The 19,292-nt window shown below is 40.5% G+C and overlaps 1 protein-coding gene across 1 annotated transcript in view; it reads left to right on the top strand.

Moving 5' to 3' along the window:
- Positions 1-18,913, top strand: part of CWH43 (cell wall biogenesis 43 C-terminal homolog) — a 52,437-nt gene extending 33,524 nt beyond the window's left edge. The window contains exons 13-16 of the mRNA XM_081590156.1: positions 3,167-3,311; positions 9,085-9,146; positions 14,809-14,964; positions 18,381-18,913. Of these exons, the coding sequence (XP_081446282.1) occupies positions 3,167-3,311; positions 9,085-9,146; positions 14,809-14,964; positions 18,381-18,459 (442 nt within the window). The 3' untranslated portion in view covers positions 18,460-18,913. The remainder of the gene's footprint in view (positions 1-3,166; positions 3,312-9,084; positions 9,147-14,808; positions 14,965-18,380) is intronic.
- The last annotated feature ends 379 nt before the right edge of the window (positions 18,914-19,292 follow it).

Raw genomic sequence — 19,292 nt, 5'->3', positions numbered from 1 at the left:
AAACAGTTTGTAACACCATCGTTACATATTTCTATTTGCTGTTGTTTTCTATAATACTACATAAAATTTTTTATTCTGGATAAATATTTAAAGATTTCACTTTCTAGTGATTATGGCTTATAAACATGAAATCAGATTAATATTAAGAATGAATTACAAAATGCTTATGCATGTTATCAACTGATTCAATGGGATTTCTAAAATTACCGACTATACAAATGTCTTTACAACCAATTAACAGAAAACAGTAGCATTCCTTAATTATTTAGGTATATACCATAACTAAAATTGGTATTATTTTAGGTAATTAACTGAGTCACCACTTAATTACCGTGTTTTTTCCCCCCTATAACAGGCAGAAATATACAAAGAAGAAAATATATACAAACCAGTACAGAACCTGTAATCTGTAGTTATAGTTTTGGTTCTGTTGTAAGATAAACTCAGTGAGTTATAGTTCCCTTGTCTCTGAAAATCAGATAAAATTAGTTTTTTTCAGCCCACATTATAGGGCTATTGGGCTGATTATACATCAACAGATAAGGAAACATAAAACATGCATTCAGTTGCCCTCTGTTTCTCCCTCTCTCCTAGTCCCTCCTCCTTCTTGCTCTATACCTATATATACATATATATTTTAATTATTATCACTGGATGAAATTTATCTCCTGAGAAAATGTAAAACCAAATTCACAGATAATTTTCCAATAGTATATTGCTAAAACATATTTGAATGAGAACTCTATCTGTGGAGCAGTAACTTTGGCAGGCTCTAGACTCGATTTGAATCCCAGCTGTGGGTGTCAGAAGGAAAAGAATTCACTGCAGACTTAATGAAGGGACTACTTAAAAAGATGTTGGAAGGGTCAGGGGAACAGGTTAGAGATACTAAGATACTCAAACACTAGTTAACAGTGGAGAATCATTATGATACTTAGGGCTGAAGGGACAGAGAGAGAAACTGTTCCCAGAGCCCTGTTTGATCTTGAACCAGAAAAGGGCCACCAGGCATGAAGAATGCAGCTACTGGAGAAGAAATATCCCAGCTTCTCTCTCTTCCTACCTGTTCATCTCCTGCTGGTGCCTTCACTTGGCCACACCTCACTGGAAATTAGCAGACAAGGGAGCCCATGAGATGAAATCTGCTGGGATCAGCCTCCAGGGCATAGAGAAGGGTGGGCAATGGATCTGGGCAAAGATGTTCAACAAATGGTCATTCTTTTTACTTTTCTACTTCTTGAGACATCTTTTGATAGTGCTCAGCTGTCTGTGCATAAGAATGGGTAAGTTTAGTCCTGTCTTCTACTTCAGTGAGTTTTCTCCAGTCTTCTCAGTCCTCGGTGATCTCTCTCGACCTTCCTTTCCCACTGCTGTTTCTTAACAGTCATGTATTAGCTGTCTCTTGCTTCCCAGGTGGCTCAGTGGTAAAGAATCTTCCTGCCAATGTAGGAGCCACAGGAGACGTGGGGTCAATCCCTGGGTTGGGAAGATCCCCTGGATTCTTGCCAGGCTACTCCCATGGACAGAGGAGCCTGGCAGGCTATACAGTCCATGGGGTCGCAAAGAGTCGGACACGACTGAGTGACTGAGCGTGCACATTAGCTGTCTTACTCTCTAATGCCTGTGTTGGTCTACTGCCTGTTTGCTCTTGGATCCATTCCTGGTTCATCTCCCTTCCAGCTACAGATTGCTGGAAACCACATTTCCCAGAGTCTGTTGCCTTCTGGCTTCTGAATAGGTTGAGCCAGTGGAATGTACTAATGCAAGGAGGAGGGGAGGAGATAGAGTATTTCTCATTCTCTCTCTCAGCTGTCTTTGTTGTCTCTGGCAGCAGCTGAGTCTCCCCTGTGGCTCCAACCCCTCCTTCAGTGGTAGCAGATCCTTCTAAGTAGCCTTCTCCATAGTACCATTTCCCATCAGCTAGTACCGGCTTGTGGATTCCGGGAATATCACCTCTTTCTGTTGTCCCTCTGGCCCTCGAGGTGGTAGTCATTTCTCACTCAACTCCAGTTGCCTCACTCAGTCCTATTTGGCTTCCTGTCACCAATCCCCTAGTAGCCAATCCCCTACATTAAATTCACTCTGTTTGAAATGCCTAGAGTGGTTTCACTTTTCCTCTCTGGATCATACCAACTATGATGTCCCTGTTTTTCCCCAGACTGACAATAACCCCCCAAAAGCTTGATGTATTTGCCTGATTGTCAGTTACACACTTAGAGTGCTCAACATAATAAAAGCAGCATGCTTAGCTAGTATCTGTCCAGGAGAGTTGTGGAGACTTTTAGAAAGTGTTCAGTTGAAAGAGTTGAGTAGGTTAACAAACCTGGTGTGTTGTGTTCTGTGAATATTAGGATTCTCCCTCTTACTCCTTGATTTTTTTAAACTACTAATCTTCAGCTCTAATACCAATGACCAAGTCTTATGATTATTCATATAATTTCCTCTGATAAAAAGTTGAACAAATGCTGCTTTTAGTTATTTAGATCCATTCGATTCCAAATGATCTGTGGGGAAAGGTTATATCATTCTTAGTCAAAATTTTGTCAGCTGCTCAGTTGAAGCACAATAGCTGTCTTGCTCATTTGTATAACATTAGTCAAAGCTATGGTTTTTCCAGTGGTCATGTATGGATGTGAGAGTTGGACCATAAAGAAAGCTGAGCACCAAAGAATTGATGCTTTCAAACTGTGGTGTTGGATAAGACTCTTGAGAGCCCCTTGGACTGCAAGGAGATCCAACCAGTCCTGAATATTCATTGGAAAGACTGATGCTGTAGCTGAAACTCCAGTACTTTGGCCACCTGATGCATAGAACTGACTCCTTGGAAAAGATCCTGATGCTGGGAAAGATTGAAGGCAGAAGGATAAGGGGACGACAGAGGATGAGATGGTTGGATGGCATCACCAACTCGATGAACATAATTTTGAGCAAGCTCCGGGAGTTGGTGATGGACAGGGAAGCCTGGTGTGCTACAGTCCATGGGGTTGCAGAGAGTCAGACATGACTGAGTGACAACTGAACTGAAGTTAATGTGTCCTAATAGGAATTATTCTGGGTTTGCACACTGTTTGAAGATATTCTTTGGGAACTTAGGTACCTAGTATTTTTTTTTTAAAAAAACTGTTTTGCACATACAATAAAGAGGTATATTTTGGCATTTTTTCAGAGATGACCTCGACAGGAAACTTCAAGCTATTGCTGTTTCAAAACTGCTGAAAAATAGCTCTGAGCAAGTGATATTTCTGGGATATATCACATCAGCACCTGGTTCCAGAGATTATCTACAGCTCATTAAACACGGCAATGTGAAGGTAACACAACCTTAATAGGTGTTCCGATTTCTGAAATAAAGTGTTGCTTCTTCAGGTTTCAAAAAACCCAACCCAACATTTTAATATGTATCATGATTATCTAACTGCTGCATGGAAAACTACCAAAACATACTGGCCTTAAATAGCATTCATCTCTCTGCTCATGAATCTGCAGATTGGACAAGACCCAGCTCTTGTCTGCGGCACACAGCAAGGTGGCTCAACTGGGGGACTGGAGGAGCCACTTTGCAGATGACTCATAAGGGGCAAGTTGGTGGGGCTGTTGACGAGGAGCTCAGCTGGGGCTTTGGACTCAGAGTCCTGGTTCTTTTCTGTAGGCTTCGTGGGCTTCTTTCTTGCATGATGGCTGGGTTCTAAAAGTGAGTGTCCCAAGAGACCCAGGAAGAAGCTGTAGTGTCTTGTATGACCTTGCAAGTCATACAGTATCATGTCTGTCATCGTCACAAGCCTGCTCACATTCAAGTGGACAAAACATAAACCCCATCTCTTGGTGAGGAGAGTGTCAAATTCACATAAAAATAGTATATGGAAGGTGGATTACTGTAGCCATGTTTAGAGAATACAATCTGCCACATTGTACAAGTTAATCATGATGAGGGTAGAAGATAATATGTCATATAGAGAGGCTGGCTGATCAGGGCCTCACTAAATGACACTGAGTTTGTCCTTATCTGTTCAGGTCCCAAATGGTTGAATTTGTTGGTGTATCTACATATAATCATGCTCTGGGAAACTGACAGTTTAATCCTTGAGAGATATATACACTAGAATGTTAAATGCATTATTTTATTTTATTTTTTAAAAAATAGCAGTGGATCTTTTTTTAAAAAAATTATTTATGTGGCTGCACTGGGTCTTAGTTGTCACACTTGGGATCTTTGATCTTTGCTGTGACATGTGCGATCTGGTTCCCTGACCAGGAATCGAACTGGGACCCCCTGCATTGGGAGCGAGGTGTCTTAGCCACTGGATCACCAGGAAAGTCCCAAATGCATTAATTTATAATGACAAATGTAATTGTTATATTTAGTTAAGCCTGATGTAAATTTCTTGGTCCTTTACATGTCTCTTTTAAGTTCATTGTCTTGAGAGAATATCTGCAAACAAAAAGGCTTATCCATCTTATCAAGTACTTAGAGAGATAGGTGAGAGTGTGGCATGATGAGGGTTTTCTGTGTGTGAGAAAACAAAATGACAGTGGCTTAAATAAGAGAGGTATGTTTCTTTATGTGAATGTCTGGGCAGGTGATTTACTGTGAGTATGGTACTTGGGGTATTGAGAACGTGCTCCTTCTATTTGTGGCTCCACATTACAAGGCCTCCACTCCCAAGTCTGCTTCATGTTCCAAGATGGCTGCATCCTTGTTCTAGTTAGCAAGACAGAGGAAGGGATAAAGAAGTGGCCAGGAGCATATTCGAGTTATCTCTAAGGCAAACTCCAACACTCACACTTACATTTCGTTGATTAGAATTTAGTCATTGGCCATATCTCACTGTTCAGGAAATTGAAAGATGCTGTGTGCGTGCGTGTGTGCTAAGTCGCTTCAGATGTGTCCAAGTCTGTGTGACACTATGGACTGTAGCCCCCTAGGCTCCTCTGTCCATGGGGATTCCCCAGGCAAGAATATTGCAGTGGGTTTCCATGCCCTCCTCCAGGGGATCCTTCCAACTCAGATCAGACCCTCGTCTCTTATGTCTCCTGCATTGGCAGGTGGGTTCTTCACCACTGGTGACACCTGGGAAGCCTGAGAGATGCAATATTTAATTTTTTTCTTTTTTTTGTAGTTGAAATATAGTTTATTTACAATGTTCTGCTAGACTGATTCTCTCACTTGAATTTTTTTTGTTGGAATGTACTTGCTTTACAATGTTGTGTTGGTTTCTGCTGTACAGTGAAGTGGATCAGTCATATGCATACATATATCCCCTCTCTCTTGGACCTCCCTCCTAACCTACCCCCATCCCACCCATCTGGGTCATCATAGAGCACCGAGATGCACTGCAATATTGAATCTTGATACTCTTGCTGCTGCTGCTGCTGCTGCTGCTGCTGCTGCTAAGTCGCTTCAGTCGTGTCCGACTCTGTGCGACCCCATAGACGGCAGCCCACCAGGCTCCCCCGTCCCTGGGATTCTCCAGGCAAGAATACTGGAGTGGGTTGCCATTTCCTTCTCCAATGCATGAAAGTGAAAAGTGAAAGTGAAGTTGCTCAGTTGTTTCCGACTCTTAGCAACTCCATGGTCTGCAGCCTACCAGGCTCCTCTGTCCCTGGGATTTTCCAGGCAAGAGTACTGGAGTGGAGTGCCATTGCCTTCTCTGCTTGATACTCTTAGATCTGGCTAAAAATCCTACAACTTTGGAATGGGGCAAGGCAGATATTAGGGAGATGAGTTAATCTCTGCCCTAGTGGATAAAGTAGAAGTGGAGTCAAGGTGGACTCCTAATTTTGGCTTTGGTCAGAGGGAGGGTTTATGATGGTGACACATTATTATAGAGAACATGTAAGGAAGGAGAGGTTTGCAAAGATGAGTTCAGCTATGGGCTGAGTTGAACAATCTGTGGGATATTAGGGGAGATGTCTACTAGGCAGCTGAATATATGGATCTGGAACTAAGATCAGAAAACTAAGATCATGGCATCTGGTCCCATCACTTCATGGGAAATAGATGGGGAAACAGTGGAAACAGTGGCTTACTTTATTTTTTTGGGCTCCAAAATCACTGCTGATGGTGACTGCAGCCATGAAATTAAAAGACGCTTACTCCTTGGAAGGAAGGTTATGACCAACCTAGATAGCATATTGAAAAGCAGAGACATTACTTTGCCAGAAAAGGTCCATCTAGTCAAGGCTATGGTTTTTCCAGTGGTCATGTATGGATATGAGAGTTGGATGGTGAAGAAAGCTGAGCACCGCAGAATTGATGCTTTTGAACTGTGGTGTTGGAGAAGACTCTTGAGAGTCCCTTGGACTGCAAGGAGATCCAAGCAGTCCACCCTAAAGGAGATCAGTCCTGGGTGTTCATTGGAAGGACAGATGTTGAAGCTGAAACTCCAATACTTTGGCCACCTCATGCGAAGAGTTGACTCATTGGAAAAGACCCTAATGCTGGGAAGGATTGGGGGCAGGAGGAGAAGGGGACGACAGAGGATGAGATGGTTGGATGGCATCACCGACTCGATGGACATGGGTTTGAGTAAACTCCGGGAGTTGGCGATGGACAGGGAGGCCTGGCGTGCTGCTATTCATGGGGTCGCAAAGAGTTGAACACGACTGAGCGACTGAACTGAACTGGAACTAAGAAGGGAAGTCAGGGCCAGAAATATAGATTAAGGAGTTGTCATTATCTAGGTGATTATTCCAACTATAGGAGGGGATGTTGTTGCTTAAGGAGTTAAGAGAATTGCAAAAAGAAGACCAAAGAAAACCCCTAATAGAGTCACCTTTAGTGTGGCTCTCATGAGGGTAATGGATGAGGGAAGAGAAGGGAGAGATTATCTCAGAAAAGAGATTAAGTAGAGATAAGAAGAGTAAGAGGAAAATCTGAAGAGTGTGGAGTCACAGGAGTCACATAAATAGCATTAGCTATTTATCACTGTGTATCACTGTGCAAGCTGCAAACCTTAGTGGCTTAAAAAGAACAGTGGCCTAATAACCTCGTGACTCTGTGGGTCTGCTGAGTGGTGTTCTGTTCTTGCCTGGGTTCACTTGTGTAGTCAGCTGGTGCCTGTGGCTGGGGGTTCTGACATGTCCCCCACTCACTTGTCTGGGCCTTGGTGCTGGTTGCTGGCTGCTGGCTGGGCCTCTCTCTCCATGTAGTCTCTTCATACCTGGTGTCACATTTACCAGCTTTGTGACCTTGGGGCAAGTTACTTAACCTTTCTGGTTAACCATCTATAAAGTAGGGATAATAATACCTATCGTGGGGTTGTCATGAGGATGTAAGATAAGATAATGTCTAAAAAGCCCTCAGCTTTGTATATAGGATGTACTCAGTAAGGGGTAGCTATATATTTGTATTATGTATGTCTGGCTGTATGTATAAAATCATATTAGATAAACATGTAAGTGTATGGTCTATAAAGCACAGGAGAATATTAGACAAGATGATATTTGGCAAGTTTAAGAAAAAATTGATTTTATCCTAGTAAGAGAGGGAGTGTGTGTGTGTGTGTGTGTGTGTGTGTGTGTGCAGGGAAGAGGAATTTTATTTCATTTTAATTTAATACTCTATTGGGTTCCACTGCATGGTCAGAAGCTGTGTCAAGATTGGCAGCAGATTCTTATATAACTTTTTCTATTAGGAACTTTATTAATGCAGAGAGGAATTTTAATCATAAATGCTTGAGTGAATAGATATTCCTCTTTAAGAAATGAGTATTTAAATGCTGCAGTCTTAAAATTTGAGAGCATCTTTTTAAAAAAATTTAGTAAAATAAAAAGATAGTAAGACATATTCTTAATTGATTATTCCCACTACATATAGGTGAATGACTAAATTTTTATCTCTTCCCAAGGCAAGCCAGAGCAGTACTTTTAAAATATATTTGCTTTTTTCATCATTAAAAAATTTAAAAAAAATTTACTTTTGGCCCGTTGTGTGCCATGTGGAGCTTCCCCAACTAGAGATTGAACCTGTGCCTCCTACATTGAAAGTGCAGAGTCTTAACCATTGGACCACCAGGGAAATCCAATTTAAATTTAATTTTTAAAATTTATTACAATTTTTCTGTGTATACAAAAATCATATTGTATGTGTGTGATATGTAAATAATAGTAAAGATTAATTAACAAGAATCCATAGTTCCCTGGTGATCTAGTTAGGATTCCAGGCTTTCACTGCTGTGGCCCAGGGATTCAACCCTTGGTCAGGAACTGAGATCTCACAAGCCACATGGAGGGGCCAAAGAAAAAAAACAACCAGCATTTATGTGTCCACTACCAAGCTTAAGAAAAAAATTTAGAAATACATAATAAATTGTGTGTATTCTTTTAGTTATTTAAAAATATATTTTAAATTATATTTAAATAGTAAAATTTAGTCAAAATAGTAAACAGTCAGGTATATTTTTTAAAAGAAGAAAATGAAGCTTTCTTTAGTATAAAAGCTCCATATTTAGAGTTTTCCTAACACATTATAGCAAAAAATGCTTACGTTCTGATTTTCTATTGAAAAATAACGCTGCTCTCAAGCTTTCTACATCAAAGAGACTCATGATTACTCCTGAAATGTGTGTGTTTCCAATGAGTCAATTTAACAAATACAGACTGAACTCTTGCCAGATGCCGGGCTTCATGCTAAGCACCAGGGAGCCAAGGTGATTAAGAGGCTCTCTGCTCAGGCAGGGGAGAGTGGAGGCTAGAAACAGTTAAGCAGAATGGTGTAGCTGGTGGACCTACAGGACTACAGAGGATGACCGAGGAGCATGTACTCAGTTCTGCTTGGGATGCGAGACTTGGGAAGCCGTGGGGAGCCAGGTGCTGTGTAGTAATTATTGATTTACTTGCTTAACTCCCTCTCTAGACCACTTTCCTGTTTTACAGGGGCTAGAAGGGGAAAAGGTAGGTGTTTTGGAAGTATCTGTAGAATGAATAAATAACTTGGACCTTAAAACATCAGTAGGAGTCAGGCGGAGTAAATAGCATGTACAAAGAAAGGCATATTTATTACTGCAGCTCACACATTTCCCTGGCAATTCAAAATAGAGCACTGTTTTTAATGCTTTAAACATTCTCTTCTCTCTCCATCATTAGGATATTGACAGCACAGATCAAGACAGATGGTGTGAATACATTATGTATCGAGGGCTGATCAGGTAAGCATAGGTGTTTGAGAGTTGTTTTTCTGAATCTGTTATTACTGTGATCTTTTGGGTCTATCCTGGAAGGAAAAACTTTATGGAAGCAATTAATTAATTTTGTTACTTTTCATAAACATTGATGTGGTTAGTTGTCCAATTTAACATTTTTTTCAGGGAGTGGCCTAATGATTTAAGAAAGAGTAAATGGTTAAGCAAATCAACTTTAATTATACAAAGAGGATACTGTGTAAGCTGTTAAGCATGATAATTATTAACTGTCAAAACATGTTAGGAATGGCACCATTTTTGACTGTATGACATGGTAGAAACAGCATGAACCTGGGCTTGAATTCCAGCTTTGCTGACTTCTAATCATGTAATCTTGGGTAAGGTGCTATATTGTGGTGAGCTCTCTAGGTAGATTATATTTTTTAAAAAAGATCACCCCATATCAAAAAGTGAACATTATTCATATATATAAAATTCCAAAATAGTACAGCTGAAAAAAATCTCAAAATTCAAGCATGTAACTGTAAATCTTGTTTTGAAGGCAGTGTTTCTTTAAACAAAGCAAAGGGCAGTTTAATATCAAAAAAAAGACTGATATCTCAGATTGAAAATACTACTTATGTTTAAATTCATATTAAACTGGTTGCTTTAATGGGGGATATTAGAGTCTCTAGAAAACAGTTTATGATATAGATTGAAATAGGTATAAGTTCAAAATGTAAAAATTGTTAGTTGTCAAGTAACAGGGGTATTTGTAGTACCAGTGCCCATAATAACTAATCACTGGGCTCTGTTTGTACATTTGTGGCCCAAGACCTTCTTTGTTTCTCCTTAGGAGAGTGGGATGGCAAATACATGTATATATTTAGATATTTTTGGACATATATATACATACATATAATGGTCATCTGAGTTAAATTCACCCATTCAAGTCCATCTTAGTTCACTGATTCCTAGAATGTCGATGTTCACTCTTGTCATCTCCTGTTTGACCACTGCCAATTTGCCTTGATTCATGGAGCTAACATTCCAGGTTCCTATGCAATATTGCTCTTTACAGCATCAAACTTTGCTTCTGTCACCAGTCCCATCTACAACTGGGTGTTGTTTTTGCTTTGGCTCCATCCCTTCATTCTTTCTGGAGTTATTTCTCCACTGATCTCCAGTAGCATATTGGGCACCTACCAACCTGAGGAGTTCATCTTTCAGTGTCTTATCTTTTTTGTCTTTTCATACTGTTCATGGGGTTCTCAAGGCAAGAATACTGAAGTGGTTTGCCATTCCCTTCACCAGGGGACCACATTCTGTCAGACCTCTCCGCACACATCTCATACGCTAGTAAAGTAACGCTTAAAATTCTCCAAGCCAGGCTTCAGCAATACATGAACCGTGAACTTCCAGATGTTCAAGCTGGTTTTCGAAAAGGCAGAGGAACCAGAGATCAAATTGCTAACATCCGTTGAATCATCGAAAAAGCAAGAGAGTTCCAGGAAAACATCTATTTCTGCTTTATTGACTATGCCAAAGCCTTTGACTGTGTGGATCACAATAAACTGTGGAAAATTCTTAAAGAGATGGGAATACCAGACCACCTGACCTGTCTCTTGAGAAACCTGTATGCAGGTCAGGAAGCAACAATTAGAATGGGACGTGGAACAACAGACTGGTTCCAAATAGGAAAAGGAGTACGTCAAGGCTGTATATTGTCACCCTTCTTATTTAGCTTATATGCAGAATACATCATGAGAAATGCTGGGCTGGAGGAAGCACAAGCTGGAATCAAGATTGCGGGGAGAAATATCAATAACCTCAGATATGCAGATGACACCACCCTTATGGCAGAAAGTGAAGAAGAACTAAAGAGCCTCTTGATGAAAGTGAAAGAGGAGAGTGAAAAAGTTGGCTTAAAGCTCAACATTCAGAAAACTAAGATCATGGCATCCAGCCCCATCACTTCATGGCAAATAGATGGGGAAACAGTGGCTGACTTTATTTTTCTGGGCTCCAAAATCACTGCAGATGGTAATTGCTGCCATGAAATTAAAAGACGCTTTACTCCTTGGAAGGAAAGTTATGACCAACCTAGACAGCATATGAAAAAGCAGAGACATTACTTTGTCAACAAAGGTCCGTCTAGTCAAGGCTATGGTTTTTCCAGTGGTCATGTATGGATGTGAGAGCTGGACTATAAAGAAAGCTGAGCGCCAAAGAATTGATGCTTTTGAACTGTGGTGTTGGAGGAGACTCTTGAGAGTCCCTTGGACTTCAAGGAGATCCAGCCAGTCCATCTTAAAGGAGATCAGTCCTGGGTGTTCATTGGAAGGAGTGATGTTGAAGCTGAAACTCCAATACTTTGGCCACCTGATGTGAAGAGCTGACTCATTTGAAAAGACTCTCATTCTGGGAAAGATTGAGGGCTGGAGGAGAAGGGGATGACAGAGGATGAGATGGTTGGATGGCATCACCAACTTGATGGACATGGGTTTGGGTGGACTCTGGGAGTTGGTGATGGACAGGGAGGCCTGACGTGCTGCGGTTCATGGGGTTGCAAAGAGTCGGACACGACTTAGCGACTGAACTGAACTGAATACATACATATGGCTTCCCAGGTGGCACAGTGGTAAACAATCTGCCTGCCAGTGCATGAGACTCAAGAGACGTGGGTTCAATCCCTGGTTCGGGAAGATCCCCTGGAGTAGGAAATGGCAACCCACTCCAGTATTCTTGCCTGGAAAATTCCATGGACAGAGGAGCCTAGCGAACTACAGTCCATGGGGTGTCAAAGAGTCAGACATGACTGAGCAACTGAGGGCAACGCGCGTGCACACACACACAGACATATAGTGACTCTGACAGTGAGAGATGGTATCTTGATCTGCTCAGGTTGCCATAACAAAAATACAATAGACTGGGTGTCTTTAACAACAGAAATTAATGTTCTTATGGTTTTGGGGACAGAGGGAAAGAGCATGCATGTTCTGTGATATCTTTTCCTTTTGTTGTTTAGTCACCAAGTTGTGTCCAACTCTTTGGGACCCCATGGACTATAGCCTGCCAGGCTCCTCTGTCCATGGGATTTCCCAGGCAAGAACATTGGAGTGGGTTGCCATCTCCAGGGGATCTTCCTGACCCAGGGATTGAACCCACATCTCTTGCATTGGCAGGTGCATTCTCTACCACCAAGCTACCAGGGAAGCCGATACTCTTCCTATAAGGACACTAATCCTATTGGATCAGGGACCTACCCCACCTAATTTAACTTAATTACTTCCTTAGAGGTCCAAATGTGGCTGCACAGGGCAGAGGGTGGGGTTTAGGGCTTCAACATATGAATTTTGAGGGAGGAGACACAAACATTTAGTCTGTAACAGATGGGAAGGTAATTTTGAAAATACCAAAATTAATGCAGTTAGGGACTACTGTTATTCAGTTTCTGTCCAGAAAACCAATTCTATAAACTTTACCTGGATCATCTAATTCAATGCCCTGCTTTCAGTAGGCACTTAATAAATATTTACTGGACAACAGTGAAAGATTCTCTGCTTTGGCAGAAGATTTAGATTGTCAGGTTCCTTGTCGTCAATGGCTTTTTGAAGGCAGAATCTATGAAATGGGTTAAACTTTGATCTTAGAGATTTGGGAAATAAATGACCTAGATTTACTAGAGAGAGTGACGTTGAATTACAGGGAACTGCACAGAATTAGGACCTGAGCTTAGACAAATGCATTAACCTGTCAGACAGCTCAGACCCACATCTGATGCTGAGATTGTGCTTCTCTCATCCGCTGTGGTGGGCAGGCTTGCTTCTCCACTTGTTCCAGCTCTGGGTTTCTGTCTCTCTTCTGGATGCAGCTACAGGTTTTAAGTGTTCTTCCCTCTGCCATTGTGGCCCAAGCCCCTGTTGGTCTTTCATCTAAATTATCTCTGTACCCTTCTGACTGGTCTCTCTTCTTTGACTGTTACCCTGATGTCTGCTCTCTACACTGCAGCCACTGTATCTCTGCACAATGTACCATCTCACTTTCAGAGAAACTCTGAAATCTGTCAGGAAGGCTTTGCATCATCTGCTACCCCATGCAAACTCAGGTTCCTCTTATGCACGCCATACCAGTCATTGTGGAGCTGGTTCTCAGAAAAGCCAAGTACATTTGACCTCACGACCTTTGCATATGCTGTTCTCGTTCCCGAGAACACCCTTCCTCCAATACCTGTGTGGCTTGCTCCCTCACTTCATTCAGCTTTTTGCTCAAATGTCACTTTGTCAGAGAGGTATCTCTGACCATCCATTATAGAATAATAACCTTTGCCACCTAGTGTTTTCTATACTCTGTCCTCTGCTTGTTCCCCCACAGTACTTGGGTACTTATCACCATACCTATATACATATATTTGTTCTCCTCAATTAGAATGTAAACTCTATGAGGGCAAGAAATTTGTTTTATCCACTGTTTGTTTCCAATACCTGGAACAATGCCTCCATGTAGTAGGAACTTGATATATATTTGTTCTTTGAATAGTGAACAAATGAATATATTTGTTCTTTGAATAAAAGTCAGACTGAAGCTGACTTTTAAAGAGGCAAACTATAAATAAAATTAATTCTTGGCTGCTCATGGTTCCCCCATTTTTCCACCTGAGCTTCTGATAACTATTTGGATAACATCTACAAAGTGCTTTGAAATTCCTGGAGAACTGAAAGCTCGAAGCAAAAGCAGGATGTACATTTTTTTTCCAGACATTAAAAATGTGCAGTTTTTCATACGTTGTTGTTTAGTTGCTAAGTCATGTCCAACTTTTTGTGACCCCATGGACAGCAAGCATGCCAGGCTTCCCTGTCCTTCACCATCTCCCAAAGCTTGCTCACACTCATATCCACTGAGTCAGTGATGCCATCCAACCATCTCATCTTTTGTAGCCCCCTTCTGCTCATACCCTCAATCTTTCCCAGCATCACGATCTTTTCCAATGAGTTGGCTCTTTGCATCAGGTGGCCAAAGTATTGTAGCTTCAGCTTTAGCATCAGTCCTTCCAATGAATATTCAGGGTTTATTTCCTTTAGGATTGACTGGTTTGATCTCCTTGCTGTTTAAGGGACTCTCAAGAGTCTTCTCCAGCACTACAGTTCAAAAGCATCAATTTTTTGGCAGTCCAGTTCTTTGGACCATAAAGAAGGCTGAGTGCTAAAGAATTGATGCTTTCAGCCATTAAAGATCTTTTCTTTAGATGTTTAAATGTGAATGAAAATGTGCATGTGGTCTTTGGATTTTTTTTTTAAGGTAAAAAAAGAATTTAGGACTATGCTCTTAAATTCTGGAGGATTTTGCTCCTAAATTCTCCAGGAATTCTGGAGAATTCCTGCTACTGACACAAAACAATTATGTGAGAGGCAATTTGTATATATAGAATATTTGTTAGTTACTATAAAAAAGTAGAGTAAGGTTGCCAGTTATGTTAATTAAATCCATGTGCATGTTCCTTATTCATTTATATCATAAAAGAAGTATTTTGGTAAATATTTAGAGTAATAAATCAAGTTCATTCTAGTGATATACAGAGTAGAGTTAGAAATGGGAAACTGACTAATTAGTGAAGGTATTATCTGCCAGATCTCATCAGATTTCAGTATGATGATAAAATCTTTACAAACCATTTCTGTTTCTGCCACAGACTGGGTTACGCAAGAATCTCCCACGCTGAACTGAGTGACTCTGAAATTCAGGTAGCCAAATTTAGGATTCCTGATGACCCAATTAATTATAGAGACAACCAGAAAGTGGTCACAGACCATAGGGAAGTTCCAGAGAAAATTCACTTCAATCCCAGGTGAGTGAGTTCCTTTATGTGAACTAGAGCTATGAGCTCACGCATCCCTTCTAGGGACCTAAATAGTACCTCACAGTGAGCTACCGATTAGATTCTAGAGGTTTATTCACGTAAGGAGCTCCTGGTAAACTTTATAACATCTCACTTGGGCTGAAGTTATGGTCCCTGCTCTCTGAGACAGAGAAATGTGCTGAAGTCCCAGCCTCAGGCACAAACAACCACATGCTACCATACCATCACCATTGTAATAGCTAATGTTAAAGTCTTGCTGCGTCCCAGACCCTGTTCTAGGTGTGTCTAGGATTATCTCCATTAATCCTCATTGGATCAGTCTTCTTGTTATACCCATTTTGGAGGTATGGAAGCTCAGGCTGAGGAACATAACAGAACTTCATCAGGATTATGTGGCTAGTCAGTGACAGAGCCAACAAACGGGTAGGAAGCCTGTTGGCATCACTGGGTTGCTGTGATTCTCAGTGTTGGCTGCACTAATACTCACCTGGAGAGCTTTTAATAACTCCCTCTGCCTGGTCCCACCCCAGACCAATTCATTAGAACTTCTTGGTGATACCTGGGCTTTGGGTTAAAAAAAACCTTTGCAGGTAATTCTAACGTGCAATTAGGATTGCGACTATGGAGAATGGATCATTCATTTCCATTACAGATATTCCACCCTGTGAAACATATTGGATGCCATTTAGTTTTAAATAGAGGTTATCTGAGAAACCTATCTGCAGGAAAACATGTGATTTGGAGTAAGTACTTTGTGCTTCTCCCATGACTGGGTAATGAGAGGCAATATCTGTCTCAAAGCAAGCTCAGAATGAATCATATATTCAATACATTGTTAGTATTATTTGACATTTCTACTACCTTTACCAGTTAATAGCTATAGGAACATCTCAGACCTCATTTTGTATGGGGGAAAAATGACATTTAGGTATTCTCTTTTTTTCCTTGTCTCTCCTTACAACAAGACATAACTGTACCATAGTATAGGCAGTGAATTTAAGGAGCGCTCTAGCCCAGTCTGGATTTGCTTCAGTTGCTGTATTTGACCTTGCCCTTTGTAACTGCAATGTGCTTGTGAAGAGCATGGGCCCCGGGGTGAAGCTGCCCAGTTGCGAGCCTCAGTCTTATCAGTGAAGAGCTGGGCAACTGTGGACAAGTTGCTTAACCTCTCAGAACTTCAAATCTCATTTGCAAAGTGGGAAAAACAGTAGTGCCTGACTCTTGAGGTTATTTAGGTTTGAATGACACACAAAGTTCTTAAAATAGTGCCTGGTAAATGCTCCAGAGCCAGTAGCTGCAATGGCGGCAACAATATTTGTAGCAGTAACAGTAGAAATAAAATAGAAATCTTCCCTGCTTTTGTTGACTGACTGAAAGCCACTCAGTCCTGTCTGTATCTTTGCGACCCCATGCACTATACAGTCCATGGAATTCTCCAGGCCAGAATACTAGAGTGGGTAGCCTTTCTCTTCTCCAGGGGATCTTCTCAACCCAGGGATCGAACCCAGGTTTCCTGCATTGTAAGTGGATTCTTTACCAGCTGAGCCACCAGGGAAGCCCAAGAATACTGCAGTGGGCAGCCTATCCCTTCTCCAGCAGATCTTCCCGACCCAGGAATCAAACCGGGGTCTACTGCATTGCAGATGGATTCTTTACCAACTGAGCTATCAGGGAAGCCCTTTGTTGACTAAGGTGACTTCTTAAACGGAAGCTCAAAGATCTGCGAAGAAAAAAAATATTTCCTGTTTCCTTATTCTCATATCAGGAGTGTTAAGAAGTCCAAATAAAGTGTTTTTGGCTAATCACAACTGCAGATTGGTCCAAGCCGACTGTGAAAGGGTTTGATCTGCTTTCTCACTCAGTTTAATTATGAAAATAACAGAAGCATAAGTAGAAGGCCTGCTTTAAAATTTCTTATTATAAAAATGTGTACATATGAAAATTTATAAAATAGAAATAGCCAAAGAATACCAAGTTTAAAAAAATCCCATTCCTTAATTCAGCAAATAGCCATTGAGTATCATGATGCCAGTACCATGCTAGCAGCAAGACATGCTGGAAACTGGGGACAGAGTGGTGAATAAGACCACATATTTGTCCTGTGGAGCTTATGTTCTAGGGGGAAATCAGCAATTCAAAGATTATCACTGGTAATATTTTTGGATACATCTTTGCTTTTTTTATATGCATATGTATCTATATATATCACACAAATATATATGTATATGTATCTATATGGGCTTCCCTGGTGGCTCAGACTGTAACGAATCTGCCTGCAATGAAGGAGAAGTGGGTTTGATCTCTGGATCAGGAAGATCCCCTGGAGAAGGGAATGGCTACCTACTCCAGTATTCTTGCCTGGAGAGTTCCATGGACAGAGGAGCCTGGAGGGCTATAGTCCATGGGGTCACAGAGTCAGAAACGGCTGAGTGACTAACACTTTCACTTTTTGTGTATCTATATATCACCCAACTTTGTAAATGTATGAAACATACATGTGTGTATATGTTCATTCTATTTGTTAATCTAACTTTTTCATACAAATAGTATATGATGAACTTCCTTCTATAAAAAAGTACTCTTCCAAAAAATATATTTAATGATTTCATAATATTCCATTATATGGCTATACCAAACTTAGTTAACCAACTGGGTTTTTATACCTTGAGTCTTTCATTGTTATAGAAAGCCTCCAAGGGACTCTTTACATCTTTGGATATATCCTTGATTACTTCCTTAGTACTTGGTCTAGTTGTGGAATAGTAAAAAGATTATGCAAAATTTTAATGTCTCTTATTTTTGTTTTGCAATGACAAAGTATACAGATCTCCTATCTCCTACATTATTGAGGTTATTTGGATATTGCAATCGCTGATGAAGAAAAGGGAGTCATGGCTTCCTTTCCAGTGCCTTTTGTATTTCATCATACCAACCAGAGCTATATAATTACCTAAGTATTCACTGGTAAATTAAATCATTAATTTGTAGAACCTGAGCACTGTAGAAGACTTCAAAGTTGCAAATGTACCAAAATAGATTTTATAGGTCCATACATGTAACATGAATAACTTCCCTTCAACTGTAAAATGGATATTATTCCAACTGAGCATGGGAGAAAATCCAGACTTATTTTTCACAAATGTTATCAGCCAATAATTCTTAAACAGTTGTGTTTGTGGACTAATCTGTAATCATGGAATGAGGACTTTGAAGGTTAAACTTAATATGACTTTTCCAAGGGCATGAATCCTTTTTTCCCCCTCTTCATTTTCTGTTTTATAAATTAATCACATCTCTGCAGGTTTTATGATAGATAAGTAAGCCACAATAGATTATGGTTGAAATTTTACATAAGAACCTATCTTTTGGATAATTTTTACTTATCAATTACTTTTTTTTTTTAGATTTGGATCCTACAAAGAGGGGCACAACTTTGAGAACAACCATCATTTTCATATGAGTACTCCCAAATACTTTCTATGAACTATTTAAAACAAGAATTCACTGACTGAATAATCCTAAGAAAAAGAAAAATATTATAAGATAAAAAGAAGAGATGAACTAAAAGTGGGAAGATACACACAAAAAAACCCCTTAATTTTGGAAAAATACGGTACCTACCCAGTGGGAAATTCTATCAATATAACGTGTGTGTTAAGTCGCTTCAGTCGTGACCGACTCTTTGCAACCCCATGGACCGTAGCCCGCCAGGCTCCTCTGTCCAGGCAAGAATACTGGAGTGGGTTGCCATGCCCTCCTCTGGGGGATCTTCCCAACTCAGGGACTGAACCTGAATCTCTTATGTCTCCTGCAGTGGCAGGCGGGTTCTTTACCACTAGCGCCACCTGGAAGCCTATCAATATAACATATGTTGTTAAATACAAGCATTTCTCCAAATTGTCTTTCTTAATTTTTTAAATAAAAAAATAGAATGTGGGGTAATCTAAGAAAGTTTTACTATGAGAGATAGAATAACAAAAATGTCTTAAGTTTTTAATGCTTAAAAATAGGAAATGGATTTTTTTTTTTATGAGCTGGAAGGATTACTTACAAAAATCAAGCAGCCTTAAATCCCTCTTGGGACAAAGCAGGGGGAAAATGTTTAAAGATTAAGCCTAATTGTTAGAAGAATACTGTATACATACAGCTGCTGAGGCAGCAGCTGCAGCATGCCTATCGCCATCCTGCCCTGAGCTCTGATAGAATCGTGTCTCTACTCTGTGTTTACATCACTTCCTGGCTGTACAGGCATACTCCGTTGATGTCTCCAGTCAGGCCACCAGCTGTCAAGGAACACATCTCTGCACACAGACGGG

Source organism: Giraffa tippelskirchi, chromosome 1 (assembly GCF_054371585.1).
Source record: "Giraffa tippelskirchi isolate mGirTip1 chromosome 1, T2T-mGirTip1v1.2.pri, whole genome shotgun sequence".
Taxonomy (NCBI): Eukaryota; Metazoa; Chordata; class Mammalia; order Artiodactyla; family Giraffidae; genus Giraffa; species Giraffa tippelskirchi.
This window is presented reverse-complemented; position numbering and strand designations above follow the sequence as displayed.